Source organism: Lepidochelys kempii, chromosome 21 (genome assembly GCF_965140285.1).
Source record: "Lepidochelys kempii isolate rLepKem1 chromosome 21, rLepKem1.hap1, whole genome shotgun sequence".
Lineage (NCBI taxonomy): Eukaryota > Metazoa > Chordata > Testudines > Cheloniidae > Lepidochelys > Lepidochelys kempii.
This window is the reverse complement of record NC_136400.1, coordinates 4617341-4644010: the sequence shown is the minus strand read 5'-3', so window position 1 is coordinate 4644010 and position 26670 is coordinate 4617341. Positions and strand designations below refer to the sequence as shown.

General features: G+C 47.6%; 1 protein-coding gene across 3 annotated transcripts in view; it reads right to left on the bottom strand.

Moving 5' to 3' along the window:
• The window catches only part of PLXNA2 (plexin A2), a 320075-nt gene that overhangs the window by 87327 nt on the left and 206078 nt on the right, over positions 1-26670 (bottom strand). For 2 of the 3 annotated variants that reach the window (XM_073319575.2, XM_073319576.2), the window contains exons 6-11: positions 20519-20642; positions 19630-19783; positions 18217-18313; positions 13580-13694; positions 3062-3262; positions 169-265 (exon numbers count right to left, since the gene is read on the bottom strand). In XM_073319575.2, the coding sequence (XP_073175676.1) occupies positions 169-265; positions 3062-3262; positions 13580-13694; positions 18217-18313; positions 19630-19783; positions 20519-20642 (788 nt within the window). Of the gene's footprint in view, positions 1-168; positions 266-3061; positions 8153-8972; positions 9314-13579; positions 13695-18216; positions 18314-19629; positions 19784-20518; positions 20643-26670 lie in introns of those variants that run through there. The other variant, XR_012155790.2, reaches the window with a different exon arrangement.

Sequence of the window (26670 nt, the reverse complement as noted above, 5' to 3'; positions counted from 1 at the left end):
GTATAACTTGGCTGTGACTAACAGAGTTCTAGCCCAGTCTTCCTGTGAATAGAAATTTCTTTTTCTAGAAATGGGCTTGACCACACACTCCCCCAAGCCCTTATCAGGTCCCCTCCACCTCATGACCCAAGGATAAGACCCTGCAGCAGTAAGCCGAGCACCCATTACCTTTCAAATTCTCTGGGTTGTCAATAATGAAGTTTCCATTCCACACCACAGCAAAATCCACTGCTAAGTTGCTTATGTCCATCCCATCATAGAGATACTAAGGAACAAGATAAGAAACACGTTTAGGGGATGTGGTCGGGAGGATGCGTCAGGAAGAGATACCATGAAGGAAATTTTTTTTTTTTAAATAACCATGACAACTTTTTGCTTAAAACACATGTGATGATGTCTGAGTGACCAACAATTCTAACTCTCAGCTCTAGGATCCTGCTTTGAGTCCACACAGTGAGACTCATTTCTCCTTGCCAGGGAAAGATAATTAAAATGAGTTGATGGATCCTGCAAAAGGTAATAGATTAATTATCCCAGACACACTGGTTTTTCTCATAAATACAGCCCCACTATTTAATGAGACCAGACTGAGGCTCTACACAGTGGCACTTCTGCCCAGGAGACAGATTGGGCCAACTTTCCGTCTAACCACCACACTCCCTCAATGGAATCAGGGATGTACAAATGTGCTGCAAAGATCTGACAACTTACTACAGAAATATTTCAGTCAATGTGCTCTATTCAGGGTGGAGAGGAGCTTTCTAAGTCACCAGCTCAAATCCAGATGAGGGTAGCACGGACTGGAATTCCTGACTCTCTGACGGATGCCCAGGGGCCATACAGATGAGTTTGGAGGTCTCAGACCATTCTCCTAGTGGACACTTCACAAGTGCCATAATCATAATTAGCACATATTGGGCCCTATGCTGGCAGTCTTTGCAGATAAACCAGTGAGTCCAATTATCCAACAAGGAAAATGTGGATGGGACTGTAAAAAGCAAGCATATTAAAGAAACTCCACCAAAACACTTGACTATGTAGTGTTCCCCCCGCACAGATAATTTATCCACATCTGTTCCACATCAGCCCTCATGCTGTCAAGCATGATGTGACCGGAATGGAATAAGTACAGGAGCAGACTCACGAGGTCCAGCGTTCTAATCCCCACTCTGACACTAGATCACTGTGTAGTCTTGGGCAATCACTTGTCGACACACAGAAGTTGCACTGGTTTAATGTAGATCTACTTATACTGGTTTAGCGTGCCCATATACATTTCCCAGTGTGAGCTAAATGATACAAGCCTGGATTAAACAGATATCAAAGTGGCCTCACCCACACAGAGTTGCTCGGGCTTAACTAAATCATTATAAAACCACACCTTTAATTATATTGGTACAACTCTGTGTGCAGACTAGCCCTTAACCGTCTGCCTCCAGTTTCCCATTTGTATAAAAGGATAATAGGATCTCCCTAAAGCAGGGCTGCTCTGAGTATTTGTTAGGTAATGTTTATAAATCACTTCGGATAGGAAAAGGGCTATTTAGTATTATTACATTTATTATCTACCCTGCTATGGGGCCTATAGAGAGCTAGTGCGGCACAAATATCCAGGGAAATTTAAGACAATTCAGAACCTCATTAATAAGTTCTGAGTATCTGCATGGATTGTTAAAGTAGATCCTGAAGTTTCTGGTTCCACCATCTAGAACCAAGCAACTGTAGCTATCTGTCCATCCACCTTTCTAAAACCCACACTGATACAGGAGATCAGAGACCCAAACTCCTTCACCCGGCCCTTTTTCCATTTGTAGGCTAGTGTCTTCTGCAAACAAACACAGAGGTCCTTCCTCTGCAGTTTGGAGAATGGCCTTTGTGAAGAGCTGAGATCTGCATTGTGTTGTGAATGCAGCAGAACCTGTGTTTTGTTCTCTATCATGTGCAAGGAAGACTGCAAGAAGTTAGAGCTTTCTCTCTAAGAAGTACGATGATAGTCTCTGTTAATGGCTCCAATGGCATTCGTACAGCTTGAGAAGTTGCTGTAGAATCTCTTGGGCTTTACTTTCATGGGCTGTGCCACGCTGTCACAATGCAGACCAAGCTGCAGTCGTCCCCTGTGCGCACGTCTTTAGTGGTTTATTCAGAGAATTTGTATCACTGTGCGGTGCCACGTCTGCTCCCCCAGCTGAGTCCCATTCCCCTCTTTCCTGGCATCACACATTCCATTAAGCTGCTGAGACCTGGAATTTGACAGCTCTCTGATAAGAGGCCAATAATTCTCTCTCTCTCCAGCGGGAATTAGCTTGCCTTAACACCTTTGTTGTATTCTTCCCCCGACCTGTCCCTGCCCCACCTTCACTGACCCCCGACAGTCACTGACAGGAGCTGGCAGATAAAGGAACTTCACCCAGCCAGTATTATAATTAAACACCTCACATGCCTACAGCAGATTCCCATCTGAAATTCAGGATTAGTTTAACCCCTGGATTTTTTTATTCTTTCTGCCTCCCCATTCCCATTTTCCTTTCATCTTTTCCTCTTCTAGTTAAATTTGCCTTACTCACAGTGTCTCCTCATTGATGTCAACATTGGGGTGATGGCTATGTTAGAGCTGGGATGGCTGGTTTAAATAAAATAAAGAGGCATCTCTGATATTGATAAGTGGAAGTATTGCCTAGTGGTTAGAACACAGTAATGGGAGCCGGGAACAACTCCTGATTCTAGGCCCAAGTCTAACACTGACTTCCTCTGTGGCCTTGGGCAAGTTATGTAACCTCACTTAGTTCCCCCATCTGGAAGTAAAGATAACAAAACTTACCTGCCTCACAGCATGTGGAAGGGTTAGTCAATGGTGCAAATTCACCTCAGGAGTAGGCTCTGCAGCTCCCAGATAACCTCAGCCATTCAACTCTAAAGCTTCTGCATTCCAGGACTCACTTGCAGCATGGCTGTTGGGCCCCCTTCGTCCTGCCCCTCTCCCATCACTGCAGCCGCTCCCCTCTCTCATTCCAACAATTCCTTCCCTTCTCCCACTTCAATCCCCGCAGCACCAGCCCCTTACCGAGCTGTTCTGGCACTGGACACTGGAGCTGTTGAAGCGCAGAGCTGGCACACGATGAATAACTCCTTGAATGTTGAGGACACATTCATACCCACGCTGGCCAGACTGGGGCTGGGGCAGGTTTCTGGCTTTCAGTGTGATGGGCTTCACCTCCCCCACTGGGATCAGAATCTCTTCCGTGGGAAACAGCTGTGGGCAGTCCTGGGAGGAGAAAACATGGAGACATAGGTGCTCCAGTTACTAGGGGGCCACTTACCTTTATATAAAGTCAGGTCTGAACACACCTGAACTCTAGGCATTTGGGACATTAACTTGGATCTAGATTGGATGGCTGTTTACCAGGAAGGGCAGCCAAACATCCCGCACTTAGAGTCAGCATGCACCCCAGTGTATTCGATCACAGATAATTCTCTTTGCACTCCTCAATCTGCCCGCAAGACAGAAGATTAAGTGCAGGGAAAAATAACCTTCAGCAATATTTTCTGCGCAGGCTATTTTCATTGCAGCCACACAAGAGGGGATGTTATTATTCACGAAATATATTGAAGCATCATTGTTCCTCCTGGCTTGCTGTGGGTTATGCATTTTATCTCCGGAGACGCAAACCCCAAGAGTATCCCCCACTCCACTCTTCCCCCACAAGCTAGAGGCAATGCATTATCAATTGCTTCAGGTCCCCAATACCATCGAAGCCCGGTTTTACTGGGAGGTGGATTGGATCCTCCTAACTACACACTGAACACTCATTCTAGGTTTCATTTTTAATCAGGTTTCATTCCTGGGATGCACATCAGTGTCTGTTGCTTCAAAAACAGACTGATCGGTGGGATAGGTATAGGATATGCTTCCCTTTTGCGACCAGGTGCCACTTCTTTCTGTGTTTTATTTTAGCAAAATTATTTCAATATCCTATTAATTTCACAATCTGCAGCCCCAACCTCACAAACCTATTTCCCTCTTCTCTGTTACCCTACCCCATCATCCAAAACCTCTGGCTAGTCTCCAACTGCCCAGCTGGACCTGTATGCAGAAACAGAGATGAGAGGGAAATGGTTTTCTTGACCCATGAACATTTTTGAGATTTCAAATATGTTCCCATTCTGCATCCGGACAAAACACAGGAGAGATTCACCCCTCCCAATATAGCCTATAGCCTGGTGGTTAAGGCACTGAGCTGGGATGTGGGAAAGCCAGGTCCAAGCCCTAATCACTGGACTAAAGGTTATTCTGGGGCGGGATCTTAATTCTCTCGTTTTGACTAGAAAGCCCATTCTGGGCCCAAGAAACCTTTCCAACCAGAGTTTCATCGACACCAATCCTTACCTGCAAAAAGTTTTTGTTTTGATTAATTGACATTTTCCAGTGAAAACTCCATGTATTGAGAAATTTCCAACTAGCTCTCTGCAGAAAGCCGAAGGTGTCACCAGTACTGATCCTCTCTTAGCTCAGTGATGCATGAGTGGGACTTCTGCCACCTGCAACTGGGCCCGGAAGGAAGCTGAAGGGCTGAGGTGCTGCTCCTGTATGTGAAGCCGCACCTTCCGCTCCCATCCACACTGATGGGAAGACAGAGGTGTCCAAACGCTCAGAGCTTTGGTTAAAATAAGCACCCTGAAGTTTAGGGCTGGGATTTTCAAGTAGACCCAAGGAAATTAACACCCAAATCCCAATGAATTTAAATGGGAGATGGACACTTAACTCCCTTAGGCTCTTTAGAAAATCCCACACTAGATGGTTCTATGAACTCATCTTGAGTCTGCAAAACTGGATCCCATCTCTAGAAACTGGTACAGACTGGGTAACTGTCCTGAAAGCCCTTCAGCAAATGCTAGCTGTAAAATAGATACCTGATTCAAAAAGGGTCCAATTCTGCAATGCTTCCTCGCATGGCATTCCCACTGAGCTCAGTGGCTATTCTGCGCGTTGAGAGCTAATGTGTGTAGGATGGGGCCCTCGCTGAGAGGGAAATGAGGAAACAAAATCAGGTTGCTCTATGCATAGCAATCCAAGTTTACACCGGTATGTGAGGGGGGTGAGTGGAAAGGCTGCACTCTTACAGTGGATGCTCCAAAGCTCTCAGCGTACTGTACAGACAGCAAAACTGCCCACAGGTATTTGCAGCTACATCCACAGATCTGTTGCAATCGTTCACTGGAGATATCTCACCATGCCAGATATAAAGCAAAGCTAGCTAAGGAGATGTCAGCTCTCTAAAAGGATGATCTTTGATGTCACTGGAAGCCAGGATGCTAACTCCCCTTCTTCCTCGCAATATCCTTTAGGCCTCAGGAACTTAAACCCCTAACTCTTCTGGAAATGGTCCCTTTAGACTTCCTAGAGCTTTTCAGATTAAGCCCGGAAACAGCAAACCTGGCCTGTCATCCTTCAAAATCCTTCTGTTTCATAAAGGGAACCTATGATCCTGACAGCAGGAGGGAAGGTGTTTCTCTGTGGCGGCTAAGTGATTCAAGCCAACGGACAGCACAAGCATTTCTCGATCCAGGTTCAAGATTCTATTCACCTTCGGGATGGAATCTGGAGCTGTGTCAAGAATAAAACTCTCCTAGTCAAATGCAAATGGTCAGACTGTTATAGACAAAGCCCTAAAGCACCATCCTCCTGCCAGGTCAAAGTTACAGCAATTAGAAAGGAAACCAAGAAACCAGAGGGGACTCACAGAGTGGGAAGGGGGCTGCTCAGCTGCAGCCCACAGGGTTGGAGAGGGACTACACAGAAATTCCACTGCAGGCCTTTCCTGCTGCAGTCTGGAGAAACACACATGGAATTGAAAAGGACAGAGCAGGGAATGGGCTCTTTTCACCAAAGGAACCGGCAGCCTGTCTCCTCAAGAGCTAACAGACTATGACAGATTCTGGGGAAGAGCCTAATATGGCCTGGGATTTAGAAATGGGCCCCCACTGTCTTGTATCAAAGAGTAAGGGAAATGGGTTCCTCTCCTGGAATGACAGAGATGAGGACTTCCTAACAGCTACCCAGAGAGTGGGAAATGACCCTGGATGCAGCACCACACAGCCAGGGCCAAACAGAGAGGCAGTCTCCACTGTCATTGAGTTTAATGCCCCATGGTAGGGAGGTAATGAACTCCTTCCTGAGCTGCAAAGGCTTCCAATACTGACCAGAGATCCGGACAATGAGAGGACTCAAATGAAGACAGACTTGAATCCTGGATCATTTCACAATCAAAGTAAGCTTTGGGGGTCCTCAGCTTGAGTCGGGAGAAGTGAAAGTTATTTAATCTTTGAAACGTGCTGGCTTTATGAAGCTGGAAACATTTTATTAAATTTTCCATCAAAAAACAGACAAAAATATTTTCTGGGCATTTGCATTAAATGAGTCAACAAAAAATCAAAATGCCACCAGGTCAAAAATTGTGAGTTTGGGAAAAGTGGCAGGAAAAGGTGATAGCCTCTGTTTAAGCACACGGCTGGTAGTCAAAGAAGTCCTCAGTTCTGTTCCCATCTCCTGTCCCTGCCTGGCCAGAATAGCATTATTTAACATGTGTATTGTGGTAGAACCTGGAGGTCCCTAGTCAGGGACCCGTTGTGCTAGCCGCTGGACATACACACAATGACAAGACAGCCCAGGCCTCAAAGGGCTTCCAATGCAAGTGTCTGACGAGAGACAACCGGTGATTACAACAAACAGATGAAAGTAACTAACAAAACTTCACACTTCTGGGCACCTAGAGATGTAGTTAAATAATTTAAATATGCAGGATATCACTGTACAAACAACATTTAGTAGTAAATATCATTACCCTCATTCTACAGATGGGCAAACAGATTCCATCAGGTGAAGTGATTCACACAAGGGAATATAAAACCAGGATTAAAAGCTAGGTCTCTAAATGCCGAGGCAGAATTACCTACAGTATTTACATGCGCCCTACTACTGCAATACCTGAGCAACTCTCAATCTCCAAAGTATTTGTCCTCACAATCTCCCTATGAAGCACTGATGGAGGACTGACGCCCAGGAACACCTAAGTGACTTGTTCTGTGTCACACAGGAAGTCTGTGTCACAGCAGGGCCCTGACCCAATGTGTCTGAGTGCCAGGCTAGTGCTTTAACCATTGGACCACTCTTTCTATCAATTAAACTAACTCAAGAGCTGTCACCACCAGGATCCGGCTCTTTCCATCTACGCAAGTCTCATTAGCAACCATTAGGCAGACTGAATGAATACCCTGCCCAGCTCAAAGGGATACTGACAGGATCTCATCTCTCCACTGACTCAGGCATGTTGTAAATGAGAAACAGACGCTGGCCAGTATGGGAGAGCCAGTAGCTTAAGCTACTGCCTCGTAAACTCTTTTTTCAATGGCACTTTTCCCTATATATCTTTTATTTTATTTCTAACAGGCCTTCCACGGATTAACAGCCAAGAGTGATTTTAAACTCCAGCAGAGGGGAAGATGGCCGTTCTGGGCGGGGGGGAAGAATGACCATTCCTCTGAAGTAGTGGCTTTACAAGCGGGAAGGGAACGCTAACTGTTTTGAGCATCAACTCTGACAAACCTAATACTTGCGTATCACAAGTTCAAATCACAGCAGGGCTGATTCAACGTTTATATTGCTAAGAACCCTGCTGCAAGGGCTCTCTGAAGAGCTGTAGGCACCACCCTTAAGAGCTTGTGCAATTGTTTAAGACAGGGCTTTTCCCCAATGTCCTTGAACAAAAGTTCCTTCCTTGTCCTCTCTGTTGTGCATTATTAAGCAGAAGCCACCCTCCACCACAGAGATGACTGCATTTCAGTGGGTCTGTATTTAGCTGGAAAGGGGACCAATACCTAGTCTGGGCCTCTAACTCCTCTAGATCTCTTTGACAAGCCCTGCTTTGGAATCCCTTGCGATGAAAGGTGCTCCGGAACTGTAAAGTATTTATTTTTATTGTTGTTATAAATGTCACCCCCCCCCCCCCCGACAACCAAAACAAAACAACCTTTAACTGTGTCGCTGCGGGAGAATCTCAATATTTAGCCCTGAAAAAATGAGTATGTTATGGACCATTATCCTTCTTGGCAACAATCATTCACTAGACAAGCTGAGTGTTGAAGAAATTCTTTTTTCCTATAAAGGAGAAAAAAAACAGAACTCACATTTTTCATATGATATTGGAGAGCTGAAATTGCTGGTAGCAAAAAATTTTCTACCATCATGAGAGGCAAGTAGGACATAATGGATTTTTTCTTTTAGCAAGGGTTTCACTAGAAGAAAAATGTCACATTGGGATACTGGGGAAAATAAAGAGTCAGTCAGACTACGCGTGCACTCTTCTCAGGGGACAAGGGAAAAAGTGCAGCCCCTATATGTTGTTTGACAGCTACAGTGATTGTATTAATAAGGGGACAAAGTTTGGAATGGAGGGATATTTACAGAGATTCCACATTACCAACAGAACAGGCACTTGTGGGGACCACATCGCTGCTGGCCATTTTTACTGAATTTATCAGATTGAAGCTACAAAACCTGCAGGGGCTCGGGGAGGGTGCTGAGTTTGCTCAGAAGTTGCATACATCACTGAAAGCACCATGGGGGCCCCTCCATTCCCTGTTTGTGCCAGTTCCTATCGCAATTCTCTGCTTTGCTTTCAGTTCTTTTTAAAAAAAATTGTCACAGCAATAATGCACAAGGTCATCTGTGCACACATGCATTTGCGTAGCCTATGCACGTGACGGAGCATATAGGTACGTGGCACCTGCGCATGTGTTCGTATGCTGTGTATACATGACTGGGTATTCAGGTATGGGTAGCTGTTTTTGTGCAGGTACGTAGATTTATATACAGTGTGTGTGCCTGTCCATATACAGTCTCTCCTAACTTATCCATTATGAGTGACTTTTTAATCACAATTATTTCGTTTGGGGTACATTGCACACCGTATGAATACCTTTTCTATTGTTAATCAACTTCAGATTTTTATCAGTGTTTTCCAGAAATTTCATAAGGAGGGGTGCATGCACGCCCATTCACATGCACACCGCTGCCCTCTACTGGTTGGAATAAAAAAAGCACAACCGGCACAAGCCCTGTACAGCTAATGGAGATGGTCCTTTAACTCAAATGGCAGGTGTCCGTGCTGCTGCTGCTGAGTTTTATCACTGCCGCCACTATGAAGTTCTGAGTGTCCCTTGAGTGCTCCATAAAAGAGAGAGAGAGATGCTGTCAGCGGAAGATGTGATTTGTTCCAGAATCAGTTTACTTTCTTTTCTCATTCATGAGAAGTAAATCCTGTAGTGAGTTAGAATAGGCATTAGTACCTCCACTCTCCAATGCAAGAGTGACACATATTATTATAGAATGTCCTGCCTGTGAAATAGATACACACACAGTTTACAGAGATGATCATATTTTATACTTCGACCCCCAAAGATCCCAAAGGAACTATTCAAATTCCACACCAATGAAATGCAGCCATCTCTGCTGCTCTTACTCAGGCAAACTACCCTACCCTAGAATTCTGGGGCATTTCCCTTGAGTAAGGCACTTATTGAGAGCTTTCCATATGATGAGCATCAACAAATTATGCACAAAAGTTATAAGCATTAACCCATGCTAAAACACTCAGACCTAGATCGTGCTCTCGCTGGTGTAAATCAGGAGCTACTCCACTGATATCAGGGGCATTGCCCCAGATTTAACAGAATGGAAAAGAGAACAGAATTTGGCCCTCAGAAGTCAAGCATGGAAAGAAGAAACTGAACTGACTCCGTGGTAGATTCTCACTGGTAAATTCACTATGACATGACCTTTTGTCCTCTGTTTTGTGCTATATGAATTCAGTTGCAACCTGTGTCTTGGCCTGTATTTTGTAAAGTGTCGCATGTATTTACGGCACTGCGATAATTAATAATAAACTAAAAACCAGCAGTTTAGATCAGGTTATGTCTAAGCTGTCCGGGAGTGTAGATACTACACTGACGGAAGGGGTTTTCCTGGTGCTGTCATTAATTCACTTCTACGAGAGGCAGTAACTCGGCTGACAGAAGAATCCTTCTATTGACCTCGCTGTGTCTACACTGGGGATTGGGTTGACCTAAGTACAGTGCTCAGGCATGAAATGTTTCACAGCCCTGAGTGATGTAGCTAGGTCAACCTTTGTTTCAGGTGTAGACCAGGCCTCAAACTAGGTTTCTGTATTGAATGTATCCCTTTGCAACCCATACCTGAGGTGCACTCCTGCTCCCATTATAGTCAGCGGCAAAGCTCCCTTGACTTCAGTGGGAACTGGATCAAATCCCTGCACTTTATCTTGTTATCCCCTGTAGTTTCAGATCGGGCTCTCCCTCCCATCCCACTATCACTATTTCCTGTGCCCCTGCTCCCAAACAATGACGAGCACTCCAGGTTCCGGCTTATATAAATCTAACGATTGAAAAAAAAAAAAAGTTACCGATAAACCCAGAGTTTCAAAGCTGGGAAGAGTTAATCCTGCTTCATAAGGCTTTTCATTGCTACTCGTTCTTTTTCCTGCGTAATTGCCAAATATCTTCACCAAACTTCTCTCTCTAGGAGTCAGACCTGATCCAAAGCACACTGAAGTCAATGGAAAGACTGCCACTGACTTCAGATAAGGCCTCTAGTGTGCTCCTCCAGAGTGAACACATTCCAGCTCTTTGAGCCCACGCATTGAAAGGTCGGGATTTCAGTGTAAAAAAAAAATAAATAAAGGATGCTTCAGCTTTATATTATTTCTTGCAAGGAACTTTAAGCATCCCTGAAAGCACCAACAGGCACCATCAGTGGTAAAGACATCCCTCTAAAAGCAACAACTCAAACCTAAACCCGAAAGAGTCAGAATGGAAATGAAATTTGGCTCTCTGTAAGCTCTCAAAGCCTGAAACACTCCATCTCCCTGATTCAGCATCTCACGCATGGAAATGACATTATCAGCACACAGTGGACATCAAAGAGGGAATGGATCCCACATCCTGGGAAACTAATAGGATTTATTTGGTTCTCTCTCTCCACTGGGATGGGGCATAAGAATGTATTTATGTATCTACATCCCTCTCTGTCTGCATGTTTTATACATTTACACAGACATATTTTATACCCATAATCACCACACACACGCACAAAACCCCAACCTCCTCTCACACATTAAAATCATGTTATTGGTCCGATTTGAGTCTGCAGAAGTGGGGAAATTCAGGCTCAAGGCTCCATCTGTTTTGCCTTGGGGACTGAAGCCATATAAAGTGAGACAGTCAGTGCTATGAAATCCCTCTGCAGTCTCATCTCAGAAAGCCCTTGTTTCTGTGGATGCAGGTGGGCCCCAGGCCTCTGTATTTTCAGCACCTGGAGCAGGGATATTTAACTATGTGACTTGCACTGATAGTAATGAAAGTCATGTGGCTTAAAAAAACCTGCTGAGGAATAAAGTAGTTTGTTGCTTTAATTTTTAGAGAACTGGCCCCCTGGAATCTGTTTTCTAAGGGTCTTGATTGGCTGCAAGGAGATGCTCCACCTGGGATGAAGGGCAGTTTCTGGGAGACGAAAGATGTCATAAATCAGGATCAATCAGCTCCGCTTGGAAAAGTGGCTCTCTATTACTGTAATTGTGGGATTCCATGCTTATTGTGGCAATGACTCAAGATCAAATGTGCCTCGTTTATAAGCAATATGATTTTTTAACGGCTCAGTACCACAAAGTCAGCACGCTGAGTTCTTTTCCTTCTCATGCATCATCACCAGCAACAGAGGATTTGCTGGCCAAATTCCACCCCTCAGTGACACTGGGCCAACCCAACTGTCTTCAGATTAAGCTATCAGAGACACCTGTGCCAACTACCATCCCCCAAGCAGGCAAGATTGCACAGGTGTAGTTGCTTAACCCAGTAATCAGGTCAGAATAAACAATTCTGTGGATGGTGCAAATGGAGGAATAGCATCCAGATCACTCTCTTGTAGCTTTGTCAGTTCTGCAGGGTGAGCTGCAGGAAGAAACAGCACAAGAGTACTTTATTCATTATAGCCAGCAGATCTGACTCCTAGCAGGAAGGGGAAAAAAAATCACATCACTGGGGAGTAGCAAAAGCAAAGATTCTTCTCCCTCTTGCTCCCTTGAAAGGAAGCTACTTGGTTTTGTACCAGGAGGGTAAAGCTTTCACTTTGTCTCCAGGGTGGGAGTTTCTCCTCGGGCATCTTCACTCTCTGCTGCTTGAAACATTTCTCTGAGGTAAGTGCCTCCTCTTGTCAATTCTTGTAAGCGGCTGACAAAGGCGGCAGCACCTGTTCTCAATTACCTTCGCAGGTCTCTTCACCCTTGCTGATCCCCCGCTGATGTACACACACGTGTAACTCGTTTATGTTTCTTACTTTCTGTTACACGTCTTTTGGCATCATTTTAACCAGAAAGGCACATGGGTTGCTTTAGTCTTGCATTACTTGTTGATTTAGTGAGCAGCCCAATGAGCTTCTAAAAAGTGATAAAGGGAACTTTCATGGCTTAGTGTTCTGCTCTCTTCCCTCTCACTTCCTGAGCCATTTCATCCTGGTTTTCAGAAGTTCGCCCAATTCAAAGTATTTTAGCTTTAGAGGAGCCATAAATCAAGTAAAAGCTGGGAGCCCCAGTGGCCAGACTGACCTCAGGCAAGGCATTTTGTGGCCCTCTGTCCGAAGGACACTCCGTAAATGTGCCTGCTGCAGATGTTGTGAAGACACAGATACAGAAGCAGTAAAGGCATGGACCAAAAGCCTGCCAGAATGGCAGAGATCATCAGGACTGTTATTTCTAAAGGCAGCTGCAGCTGTGCTCAGCACCTCCCAAAATAGAAAGAAGATATGATCCTTGCAGAGGAGTTCACAAACTCAGAGCAGACACCACAACGGGCTGTGCAATGTCATTCTTCTGGCTAACAACCTGGCAGTGCGTGAGGCGTCTGCAGTGGAAGCAGCTGACAGCTGCTTTGTCCTGATCCCACAGAAGTGGGGCTATTTCTTTGTTTGAGGAGCAGAAACCCCAAATCAAACCATTATCCAGTCAGGTCACAGTCACAAAATTCAGACTTGGAAATGTAGCCCAGTCAATAGGCCACGGGGATTCCTCCTGCCAGCTAGGCAATTGACTTGCTTTGTGATTTTGGAAAAGCCACTGCAGCTCTGTGAGCCCCATATATAAAATGGGGTTAGTGATGCTCACCCACTTTTGAGATCCTTGGATGGATAGTACTAAGTGAGGGCTAATTATTAGTCAGTCTGCATGTAGCCAAACCTCAGAGATGGGATCAACTCAGGCCCATCACTATTGTTAGATGACATTTTCCTGCTTTGTTCTTATTTGCTGCTGCCTCTGCCCATCTGGATAACAGCTAAGATCAGACCAAACACAGAGAAAAATGGGACAAGAGCACAGCTCTTTGCCAGAGAAACAGGAGAACCTCCTACAAATGTCAGATACACCAACCATATCACACACTGCTCCACAGAAGGGCCGGGTCAGCTCAGAACAGAAAGAGCCCAGTAAGAAAACATTTCCTAACCCAATCCCGATACCTCAGACACATTGATCCGTCCTTCCTGAAAGGAGCAAGTTGTGGGGTCATGAGTGCAAAGGTTCCGATATTTGCACCAATGGCAGCGGAAAGCACTGTTCACGCAAGACAGGCACCTGTAGAGCCGGAGACAGAAATAAGGTCTGTGTTACAGAGACGTATATCAGGAAATGAACTCTACATTGGAACAGACAGGATTATCCATCTGAATGTACGCAGGTTTATATATACGAAGATACGTTCCGGGCAGAAAACTAAGACAAAACCGCTAAAAAATCAGGGACCTAATAACCTGCAAGCCAAACACGGCCTCAATTATTTGCTCCTATTTCTGCATCCCTCAACAGTTTAATCTATTTAGACTGGAAGTTCTTTGGGGCAGGGGACAGTGTAATTATGTGTCTGTGAGGAGCCTCGCACACTTTTGGGCCCTACAGAGGTAACAGATGATAATGCAATGTTACGTTTAAGAAATCAAGCACTCAAAAGCCCAGGGTTCTGCCCCTCCTGTTCTAAAATACAGCCAGTCTTTACATGACTTACCAACACAAGCTGAAGCATCTTTTATGACGTGACATAAGGTACAAGAAAAAACGACACAGTGCAACCTTGACTGATTTGAAGCCTCAATGGTATCTACGAACAAGCCAGGTTTGAAGAAAATTGGCTCAGTTGTTTTAAAAAATTAGAAATATTTAAAGTCATCAACTGTAAACATTTCTATTGGGCCTTTTCCACTCCAATTCAAACTTGGAGCACATGAGGTCGCTCGGGGGCATAGCAAGCATCTGTGCTTGATGTTGGATAAGGCCAATGGTGCAGGACATGGTTTTTGACATGGGATGAGCCTGCCAGTCAAGGAACTGGCTGGGTATTTACTTCCTCACACCTCCTAATCTGCTGAGAATGAGCTGGAAGGCTCATAACAATTGTTGGTATTCACAATAAAACTTCCTTTGGTCTCAGAAGCCGCTCTCCTATATGACAGGTTTCAGAGTAACAGCCGTGTTAGTCTGTATTCGCAAAAAGAAAAGGAGTACTTGTGATAGGCCATTTCTTAGACCAGGTCTATACTAGGAAATTAGGTTGGTATAACTACATTGCTCAGGGGTGTGAAAAATCCACACCCCTGAGTGACACATTTAAACCAACCTACCCCCGCCTGTAGACAGTGGCTAGGTTGACGGGAGGATTTTCCCGTCTCCCTAACTACCACCTCTTGGGGAGATGGAGGACCTACGCGGCAGGAGAACCCCTCCGGTCAGTGTGGGTAGTATCTTCATCGAAGTGCTGTAGCGCACCATTGCAGCATTTTGTGAATAGACAAGCCCTTGGTGACGGTCCATCGTCAGCATTTCGTATGGTATCCGGGGGTCCTCAATTCACCCAAAGGCATGGACTTTGTGACTGAAGGGGAGATATGCACTCCTGTTTGTGCACTGGACAGACAGCCAATGGTCTGTTATTTTCTTTCTAAAGTTATTGTCACTAAAATGCATATTTAATGGCTTCTCCTTTTTACATCTGAGTTGCATTTTCCTTCTTAAGCATCCGTAGTGACCTTAATAGCTAAGGAAGCTTATTTTAATCATGAAAATGCAAATCTGGGTAGCAATATCTAGCGCCGTGAGCTTATTTAATTACTCCTTTATTTGACCCATTTCTGTCTCCATTTCGGTTTGCAGCACTTCTCCCCTCCCACCTTGGACCTGGCCTTTAGCTTTCCGATCTGGGGTAGAAGGGGCTCTCTGCTTGGCTTAGCATGGCTGAGATTACAGGGGAGGGTCATTCTGATGATCAAGCCTAACAGTTTGGTTAGGCGCCTGTCATTGTAATGTGTGGTTTTCTTGCTGCTGCCTCAGCTCCACTCTGTCTCAGCTGGGAAGGGGCAAAGGTTGGACAGGGAGTCGCAGACAAGTGACTTCTTGAAAGCTCATCCACAGTGAGTGCCTCGGCTCTTTCATGAGGAGCGTTTCTCACACAGTCGCTCCCTCACCCCAGCAAAGTCCCCTCAGAAAGCAGTTTCCATTAAAAAAACCCCTTTGCTTCTAAACCAGGAAGCATCCTTGCCCCACAGCATCTGGGAACCTCTCACTCTGAGAAAGGGTTTAGCCCCTCCTGGCTAGAAATGGGCCCCAAACCAGAACCATTCCCCAGCCCTCCCTTGAATTTTGTGGGAGCATTTGGATTAATGGAGCCCAGGTCCAAACCATCCCAGCTTTTAGGCTTGCAAAACAAGAACCCAACTAATGAGGGTTCGCAAAATCACTCCACCCCTACAGACTGCCCCTGTTCAACAATGTACTACACACAGCTGGACGTGCCACTTGTAAGAAACAGCAGAGTTCAGCACACTGCACCTTCCATACCCCAGAGAAGGGAAAGTCATTCCCGACGCTGCTATGCAGCCAGAGGGGGCAGAGGATCCTCCGCTCCCGAGGTTTGGCAATGGGCGCTAAGCCATTTCTAGGTCTGTCTCATCCAGGGGCTAAGGGTTGGCTTTCTCTCTCTCAACTTGATTGGTGAGCTTTCTTCCAGCATGCCTGACTCAGGCCCCTGTGACCTCAGACAGCAGTGCAGGGCAGTGTGGATTTTATGGAAGACATGCTTTTAGCACTTTGCCTTTAAGAATTAGTCACTTATGCCATCTCTGACCCCTGGCGTAATTTCCTGTTGGAAAGGGATGGGGGCAGAGTAGATCTATTGCATCATCTGGTTCAAATCTCCACTCCCAGGTAAGGTTAGGAGGAGCAGGAAGTCCAGCCAGATCTCCTGAAGGGACATCCTTGTTCCAGCCAAACTGGTGGGAATTCAGGGAACAGCAGCAAGACTGAATAAGAGACTTGAAGGATGGATTTACAAGGAGGGGAAGAGAAAGTTATCTAAAATCCATTATGCTTGGCTTAGGGATGAGGAAGTGGGGACATCACTGTCTACAGGAATATGAAAGTACAGGGGTTGTTTGCGGTGGCAGGGGCGGGGGAGAGCATGTGGCATGGATTTGACGATGGGCTATAACTGGGAGTAATGAGACCCATCTATCGAGGGACTCATATGGGCACTATCTCTGTAGTGCCTGAGCTGAAGTTAAAGGCAAAATGTAGGCTGAATGCCAGGAAAATGACATGAAAGCCAAGCCTATTAGACTGTGGAAGAATCTCCCAAAGGAGTGGGAAAAGCCCCATTACCTGGGACTTGAAAACTAGGCTGGACAAAGCAATGCTGAATAGAAAAGGAGACGATCCTGCTTGGACACTCCCTGGCCCCTACCAGCAGGATAAAGCAAGCAGGGCTAACAGAGCATTTCCAGCTCTAATTTCTACAATTCTGGAGCCAGCTGTCCAATCCCTGGCAGTAGGAGCTCCTTCCCCAGCAGAGCGGTTCAGGCCTGCCTTTCATTAGCTGATCTTTGGCACAGTATTCACTGTCTCCCGTGTCCTCCACATGTTTCACTCTGGTTGTGTGAGGTTCGGTTTGTCTGTTCCCACTGAGATATCTATAAACACTTAAGAAATTTTAACAAATGCCAGCCAGCAGCGTTCTGCCTCAAGGGCTTCCGGGGGAAAGGCTGCTGTGGGGAACACGCTGATGCACTGCTCAGCCATCTCAAGAGCAGATTGAGAGCCAAGAGGCACCGTGTCTACAGTCTGCCCTCCCTGAGGCTACTGACAGGGCTCTGCACTCGCCTGCTAGGATCTTTTAATGTGAAGCTGAAAGGAACCCAGAGCTTTGTGAGGCTTCTCTGGCCTGATTTTAGGGGAAGGAGACACAGCAAAGGCGTCATCTCTAGTAGAAACATTTTCTCCATGTGTGTCTGAAAAACAAGCTGAACAGCAAACCCCAGCCTAGTTCCCTTCACTTCACTCCTGTGCTCTCCTGCCACAACCACCCCTGTCCCTTTCCCCACACCTCTTGCTGTCCCAGCCCACTTTGTCTTCCTTTTGAGAGTCTACAACACAACACAGCCCTGCGCTGTCTTAGCCGTTTATGGAGGGAAAGGCCTCTGTCTCTCCTATAGGTACTTGGAGCGGCTTTATGGGGAACTCCCAGGCACTTTCTTCTCTCCCTTCCCCCCAGCTGCCTGTGAGTAAGGATGGAGTTGAGCTCACAGTTGCAGGATCACGCAGCTTGGGGGCACCAGCTGGTCAAGCTTCTTTAAGACACACTCATTCTCTGCTAAGGCAGATAAATCTCGGTGCTCTTGGAAAAGTTTCCACATGATGGGGATCTCTTGGTTTCTCTCTGTCGCTGACGACCCTGAAAGGTCAGATTGCCAGCATCAAGCCAGAACCTCCCCCAGCACACGACTGAAAATCTTATTCCTCTTCTGTTTTAACCCTCAATGCTGCTTCCTACACATTCGGCTGATGTCCATCTTGGTGGTGCAAGAAGGGCTCTAAGGCCATACACAACACACCTCAGAGCAGTTCTGTAATCTGGCATGGCACACTGGGTGTCCTGGGAGGAATCCTGGCTTCCTGGGGTGTGCATCAGCTGTGGCATTCAAGAGGTTAATAAAGAAACCCATTCCACTATGTACTTAGACAGCAGGCTCCATTCCGGGGGGAAGAACCAGGGGCCTGGGTCTGGGATGCTGGTGGGGAGGGAAAGTGGGAAAGGAGGGAGAGGGTGTCTTACAATTGGTGAGCACTGCAGTTATAGAATTTGAACTCCGTGCTGACGAACATCTTGCCTGTCTCCTTGGATTTCAGCTGGAGCTCCAACCCGAACCAATCTGCAAAGAGAGGAGGGGAGGAGGCGTTACACGAGAAATAACGGAGATTGCAATTGGCGAGGTACTGGTTTTCTTTCAAGGCAGGCTTGATGATTTGCTGAGCCCCCCCACTTCTGGTGTGGTGCGGAGAAAATCAAGCACCTCTGGTCCCACTGGTGCACTAGGACACCAGGCTGCACGGGGTCTCTGAAAGCGAAGAGTCTCTGAGCAGCCAATAATCCACACTCTGTGTATCCTCCGGGGACATCAATGGAACATGCCATGCTGTTCCACGGCTAGCCAGTGGAAGCTGCTACAAGAGCATGACACCGCCTCTCCCAGAGCCCCTGGGAAGCTGAGCCAACTGGCTCCATGGACCACCCCCCCCAAGTCAAATCACACCTAATGAGGGGGGAAAACACATTGGAGATTTAGGGTTTGCACGTCACCTTAGGTCACAAGTGAAACGAGTGTGGCGGTCTCATCACATTCCCTAGAGGAGGTTCAGCATAAACTCACAACAGGACTGGGGATAATTCACAGTCTATCCTGAAATGCAGCCCAGGAGGGGGTGTTGCAGGCAAGGATGGAGGGCACTAACAGAGCTAAGTAAGACGCTCACCACTGGAATAATCAAGAATAAACTGCACTGGCTGAGCTGTGCGAGGGAGGTTTGCTCTGCACTTTCCTAGCTCTCTCCAAACCCCTAACTTTCATGAGCACTCAAATTCAGCATAACATTTTACATATACGAAAATATCAGCAGGAAAGCACAGATGACACCTGGAAGCACGCCACGGAGAAAATGAGTTTAAAACAAGTAGCATTCTGGTTCTGGTGAGGGGGGTAGTGGGGAGAGGAGGAATATGACAGCAGTGACATTAATGAAGAAATAACCCAAAGATCAAAACCAAAAAATAGAAACCTCATCCACCTACTCCCAGCAACTGAGTCAGGCCTGAGTGCAGCAACCCCCACACTTTCACCTCCCACATCTGCCTAGCATGAAGGGTGAGTTCCCTGGTGAGATGAGAGACAAGAGGGTAGCTGGCTTGAAGATTCACCAGTTATTGGGGTTTCTTGGGTACAGCCTATATCCTGAGGATCTGGATTGTTACTGAATAGCCACCTCTGACCCCCTTCCTGGATGATTTGTCATCCCGCACAGCATCAGCGGGGTTCAGGCAGGATTGATATACATCTGTGGTCTGCTCTGCTCTGCCAGGCAGCTAGATCTAGACCTGCTTAGCACTCGCTGGCTCCTCTCCCCCATAAGGTGAATTCACAGGTGAAACACAAGGCCACCGGGCAATACTGCAATAATTAAATCAGCTCACCTTGGTCCACAGGTATGGCGGGGACATCTTTAGGGGCTGGTGAAATGCAGACAACCTGGCTGCCAGAAACTTGGCCTTCCACCTCAGTGAGGTTTCCAAACAAACAGGTGATTCCAGCTGACAGGTCTGGAGCATCACTCACCAGCAGGCTGAGCTGGAACAAGGGAAAAGGAAAGAAAAAAAATACAATCAAGATCCCATTAGGGGTCAGAACTACCCAGAGTTTCCTTTAGATTTTCAGCACCTGCTGCTTCTCTGTGGAGCGTCAACCCTACACAGAGAAAAAGAGCAGATGCATAGCACCCAGCCACTCCTTTCACTGTAACCAGAGGAGGAAAGGTGGACAGTGTTGCAATTTTTTCTCCACTGACCTATGATGGTCAGACAGTCCCCTCTAGCCAGTCCCTGGGAAAAGGGTGGTAGGTGTTCTGGGAACAGCCAGCTGCTGGGCAATGCCTGTCCCAGTGCAGCACCTGGAACAGAATAGGTGGGGAGGGTGTGCAGCTGCTTAGAAAGGAATAGCTGGGAGCCTATAGGCAGCTAGATCCTCCCAGAGGGACAAGTAATGGCTGGGAAAACAGAAACTTTTCCTTCAATGTTTAATGGAGGTTGGCAGTTGCTCAGTGAAAATGTGGGCACTGGGGTTGGATTTGGGAATATGGGTGTCTGTGTGACCTCTGGCTCCTAAGGGATTGGAATATCCCTTCCCTTACCAACCCCTTCATGAACCTGAACTCCATGTTCATGGGAAAGTATCTGTAGAGAAAAAAATGGCTCTGTCACCATGAATCTGAGCCTGCGTGTCTGGAGCACTGTCTGTCACAACTGAGCTACCCTTGCCCATGGGACTGAGGGCCTGCGCACAGAATCGCCTGCCACCTGTACCTACCGGAAGGCTGTGCTCAGACACAGAGATGCTGCTGGGCTGCACAGTGACACTCATACACTGGTTGATGCTGGCTGCAAATCGGTACGGCTCATCTGCTCGCTCGCACTTGTCCTTCCGGGAGCACCTGATATACACACAAGCGTCAGTGCAAAGGGACACCTGATGAACTTATCTCTGTCTGTCAAACAGCAGGGGGTGCCACTGCTGGTCAGGACCATGGTGCATCAGCAGAGTGGTGGGAGGGAAGCCCAGCAATGGCTGGATAAGTGCAGCAACAGGGGGTAATAATGACCAGGACCAAGGTGCAGCGACAGAGCTCTGCGCACAGATTCCAGGGCCAGTATAGCAGGTGCAGAGGCTGCAGATCAGAAAAGAAATGCACTAGCAGAGACATCTGGGGTACGGGGGAGAAAAGAGCCCTGGGATGAAAACACCACTGGGTGCTGCTAGGAGACATGCACAGTCCTACCCAAACTGTGCCTGATTGTAGAGGTGTTGAGCACCCACAGACTTCAGGTGGATCTGTGGGAACTCAGCATTTCTGAAAACCAGACCCACTATATCTGGCTCAGATCAGCACTATGAGTGCCCCATTTCTGTCAGCAACAAACTCACAATCCACATGCTACCTTAAATAAAAAGCAATAAAAGACATTAACAAGACAGCATGTGCACATTAATTAAAAGGAAAACACGCGGCTAATAAATCTTCTCTTACAAAGCCATGGGTCTTGAAGTGCTGGAAGCTGTAATTTCTTATCCCAAGGCTGGAGACACTAGAGTTAAGTTCAGTTGTCATGCCCGAATCTCCCTGACTCTCCCCACCCTCCTTCCTCCTCGCAAAGAACCCATTAAGTGTGCCAAGCTGAATGATGAGTGCTGCTCCTGGAGTGTACAGTGTTCTGTGCTCATCGCCAAAGCCATTTCACTGAGTAGAACCTCAGTGTGGACTGAAATTCTGATTCACAATCAGAGCTGCTCTCCGAATCCGGAGAGGTGAAGTAATGAGGGCTAATCAGTTCCCACCTCAGGACTCTGCCCCATGACTGGAAATTAAGGAGCCTTTCAACAAAACAGAGGGCTGAAAATGCTACCGCGCAGTATGTGGAGTCAAGCTGTGACACTCCCTGCAGGCAGGCAGGATATTGTAAAGCACGTTTATTACAGCAGTGCTTAGGGACCAATCCAGATTGGGGCCCCATTGTGCTAGGCACTGTACAAACACAGAAGAGTCAAAGGCTGCGGCTGGATTTTTAAAAGAGCTGCATAACTTTATGACCATCCGTATAATTGCAGTTACATAAGCTAATATAAAGGGGGCCAACGACAGCCAACTGTGGTGATGTGGACACCTGTCCACTAGGAACCGGATAGAGACTCTCCAACTTATTTTACACAGAGCAATGACCATTAAAGTAAGCATTACCAGCTGTCCCTGCATAGTGGTATCAGAGTAGTACACTGCTTTTCTATCCCATGGTACACAGGGAAAGCAGAGTCTTTCAGATTCCACTATACAGCCGTGGCTGGCATATGTTGAATTTTATTGGTGTCAATGAACAGTCATCAAATGATATCAACTTTCACTTACTGTTAACCTCCAAATGCCATTACCAGTCGCCTGAGACCCCCGCACCCATTTGAATGTATTTGTTACTTTACGCAGTAAAGTGCTGTTCTCCCACGTAGGACTGGTCAGTGGAACGAATACTCAACACAAAGTCAGGTTTTGCTCTTTTGTTTTCCTTGTGGCAGGGCTGGATGCGATCTTAGGTAAACATCTACATTAGCAGACACACTGACTGCTCCACAAAGAGTCTTAATCTCCCCGTGCCAAACCTCTCCTAAATGAGGTGACAAGAGCCTTGCAAAATTGAGACTCAAACAAAAAAAGGGAGCCATCTTCATTACTGAAAGGCTGTTTGCTTCTGAATAAGAAAAGCACTAAGAGGTGACCACTTTCCCTTTCCATACCGGGCAATTGATGTAGCTGTCCTCCTCACCTTCCCCGCTTTCCCTTTTTTTGAATAGAATAAGGGCATAGGCGGCAAGTTATATCTCCAAGTGGTGCCTTGGCACCAGCAATATTCAGAGCCCAGGGGCCCAGCTCCACCAATACTTGGGGCTGGGTGTCCCCCTGGCCCACCTACTGCCTCCCCCGCGCCTCCTACGAGTGCCCCCCAGCCCCCTCTTGCTGCCTCCCAGGGTCCTGGAGCAGAGCATCCCTGGCAGCCTCTTCCGAGCAGCTCCCTGCTGCCTCCCTGCAGCAACTGCTGCCGCAGAGTCCTTGTGCCCCCATCTCAACAGCCAGGGCAGACTGACTGAGCCTCTGCCCTTCCCCCTCAGACCCTGCCCTTCCCCGGCGGGACCCTCCACCCGCACAGGGGGCCCCCACCCGCAGTCACTGCTCCTGCCCCACGCTGGGCAAGGGGCAGCCCCATCCCTCGCCCCCAGTGAGGCTACAGGCAGGGGTAACAGCAGGGGAGGAGGCGCACGCAGCTCCCCCCAGCACCCACCACGGGGGAGGTGAGGGAGATTCCTGGACCTGAGAGGGGCCCTCGGAGCACATGCAGGGACAGTGGTGGGGGTCAGTGTGCTGCTGGGGGGGGGCGGGAAAGGGGGGCTCCTCCCCCAGAGCTCGCTGCTGCCAGCAGGGAAAGGGCTGGGGGTAGTTTTCCTCTCTGGCCCCTGTCCCGGAGCAGCCTGTCTGCACCCCAAACTCATCTCCAGCCCTGCCCCACCCCAGAGCCCACACCCCAATCCACAGCTTTCACCCCCCCACCGCACCCTCAACCCTAGCCCTGAGCCTCTCCAACACCCCAAACACCTGAACCCCAGTCCCAGCCAGAGCCCTCACCCCCCTGCACCCCAACACCCTGCCTTAGCCCTGAGCCCCCTCCAACACCACGCACCCCTCATCCCCCCACACCCCAACCCTTTGTCCCAGCCCTGAGCCCCCTCCAACACCACAAACCCCTCATCTCCAGCCCCAGCCAGAGCCCTCATCCCCCCACACCCTAACCCTCTGCCCCAGCCCCTCCAGCACCCCAAACACCTTATCCCCAGTCCCAGTGAGAGCCCTCATTCCCTTGCACTCCAACCCTCTGCCCCAGCTCTGAGCCTCTAACACCCCAAAGCCCCCAGCCCCAGACAGAGCCCTCAACCCCCACACTCCTACTCTCATCCTGAGCCCCTCCCACACCCCAAACCCCTCACCCCCACACCCCTACTCTCGCCCTGAGCCCCACCCACACCCCAAACTGCTCATCTGCAGCCACAGCCCTCACCCCACTGCCCTCACCTCTGCACCCCCTCCCACCCCCAAACCCCCTCCGAGAGCCTGCACCCTGCACCCCAGACCTCCTCCCCAACCCAAACTCCCTTCCAGAGCCTTGGGTAGGTGGGGGGCGGAGTTTGGGCGGGGGCAGGTTCTGGGCACCACCGAAATTTCTACAAACCTGTCACCCCTGAATAATGGATCTAAATATGAATGCTGCTAAAGAAAAGAATTATTGAGGTTTAAGTGAATCTGGAAGATAGCTTTAAAGTGAGCTCTTGACTGGAGCCTTTATCTCACTGACTCACTGGAAAGGCTCTTTTTTATCCTACTATTTATGGCAACAGCCCTAACAGAGATAAATAGGTCTGTAGACAATAACATACTTGCAGAGAGCAGCATATAGAGTGAGCCTTGCAGGCTGCAAATTCCAGTGGACCAAGGATACTCAATCTCCTTGAGGCCTCTGCCTACCTCCCAAAGAGCAGAACTGCTGGAGGAGGAGTAGTAAAAATTAACCTCTCTGTCTTGATTATGAAGTAAAAGAGAATGAATGGAGATCACACCCCAAGCTGGATCTTGGGAATACTGTACATGAGGCAGGTTGCTCATTCTTTTGGATGGCGGTGAACCAAGGAATCCAGGAAAAGGAAACATACCCTTCCCTTGGCCATTTCTTGTAAAGATTTTTGGAATCTCATGCTATGTCCCGGACTCCTGGAAGGCTTCTTAAATCAAGGTGCAACATAGTGTGTGCTGTGTCCTTCTCCAGTGGGAAGTCCCCTACCCTGCTACTGCTACCAGCTAATGGATTTACTCCCTTAGATCAAATGTTAGTGGCTTGTGCCACGGTGCTGAAAATCTGTCCATAGAAAAATTACCACCACAATTAATGGGCAGCCTAAAAGGTCTTCAGGCCAGAGGTTGTCTTCCTGTTCAGCCCTGCAGGGCCTACCCAGCAAGGGGCAGTCTGCAGTGGCAAGTCTTAGAGACCTGGTCTACAGACTCGAGCACATGCTGTGGCGCTCCTCATAGCTGCACAGATGTTCGGGCTTGGGTTGGAGCTCAGACTCTGAAGTCTAAGAGAGGGGGGTAGCCTGAGCCACAATATCTATCTACCCAGCTGTTTTTGGCACTGCAGCATGAGTCCTGTGAGCCTGAGTCTGACAACCTGGGCTCTGAGACTGTTGCTGTGGGCTGCACAGATGTACCCTGACACTGTAATGAACAATAGGTAAAGGGGAAAACCTGCATTGAAATACTTGCTTATGAACTACAGTGTGAAATCAGACTCAGCTAATCCCCAGTACGCCTCCACTGTATATTGGCCCAGACCACAGTCTCGTCTATTCCAATATTAAGTTCCATGTCTACCCCTTGCTTCTTCCATCCCTACCCCAACCTGCCTCCCAACACCTCTGCTAGGGATTAAGTGTATGCAGAAGATGTTAGTTCAGCTCATTTCACCGTTTTGGCTTTGATTTTTGTTCCTCTGTCTCACAGGCTTGTTGAGGTGAATGTATGTAAAGGCACCTCACCTAACACAGGGTTGCTCTTTGTCCTTCTCTAATAACTAGATGGACTATAGAGATTTGTTGTTCTGCTGCTGTGTGTAGCCTAATAGATCTGGCCCTTTAGCCCAAACACAAGCAGCTCCTGCTTTGAGATTCAGAGATCGTGAGTTTAATCCCCACAGATGATTTAACTAGGGGCATCATTACACTTAGATTATAAATTTATGCGTACACAGTGCCAATTACAAAGGGGCCCCAGTCCCTGACTGGGACCTCTAGGCACAACTGGAAGAGAAATATTAAATAATAATAATAATAATAATAACACTACGCTGTAGTCACTCAGAATTTGAAGACAGCAGCAGGGATAGAACTCAGATCCTCCTGGTCACTTACAGTTTTATGGCACCAGTGGATACAACTGAGATCCTCCTGCTCTAAAAGGGGCAGTTCAGAGCCTATGACACACAGTCCTGATTCCATCCAGCAGAGGTCAGCGGTGTGTCTGTCTGTCTGTCTGACTCGCACACCAGTTCATGACCACTGTTATGATTTCAAGATCCAAAAGCTTTAGTTGCCTTGGTAGTCACTCAGAAATTTCTGGCTAAGCATCCACAAGTTCAGATGCTGATCCGAGCATCCCGAGTCTGCAAAACTGTCCCTAAATCCCACATGGATAAACTGTTTCACAGGCTCCCCAGCTCACCTTCCCTGCTTCTGGCTGGACCAGAAATACAGCGTTATGACAAAGAATGTCCGCAGTTGTTTTGATATTTCTCTCACCATCCAGGACCCAGAAGTGCAGAAGCAGACTCAAAACAGACAAAAGGTGGGAAAAGCAGTTTGGTTTGAATCCTGGGCTAAGGCTCTCGGTTGGGTCTTACTGTATCTGAACTGGCTCAGGGATCCCTGATGGTCACTTTACCGTCACAAGGCCTTTGCCCCCTCCGCCCTCCCACACTCTGCCTTTCAGTTTCAATTTCCTCAGCCCCCTAAACCCTCTCTTTTGTGTCTCTTTTTGTCAGCCCTCTGTGAATGCAGCATGAACAGCACATCCTGACCTGAGACCTCCCCACCAAACACAGAAGCAGCTGGCCCATCTGGCAGGAGTGAAATGTAAAAATTAGAGGCGAGAGATGACAAATGAAATACAAACACGCCAGCATTGGGGGCTTCCAAACAAATATGACAGCGGCTTCAGTAACAGCAAGATAAACTAAATTATTTACAGCTTCAGACCGGGGCTAAAAAATGATCATTACTCTGCAAAGGCAGTGGGAAGGCAGAGAAACTCCAAGAAAGGGTAGAAAAATACCAGCAGGAAAGAAGGTGCTGTAGTGGCCTGTGTACTGCAGGCTGTT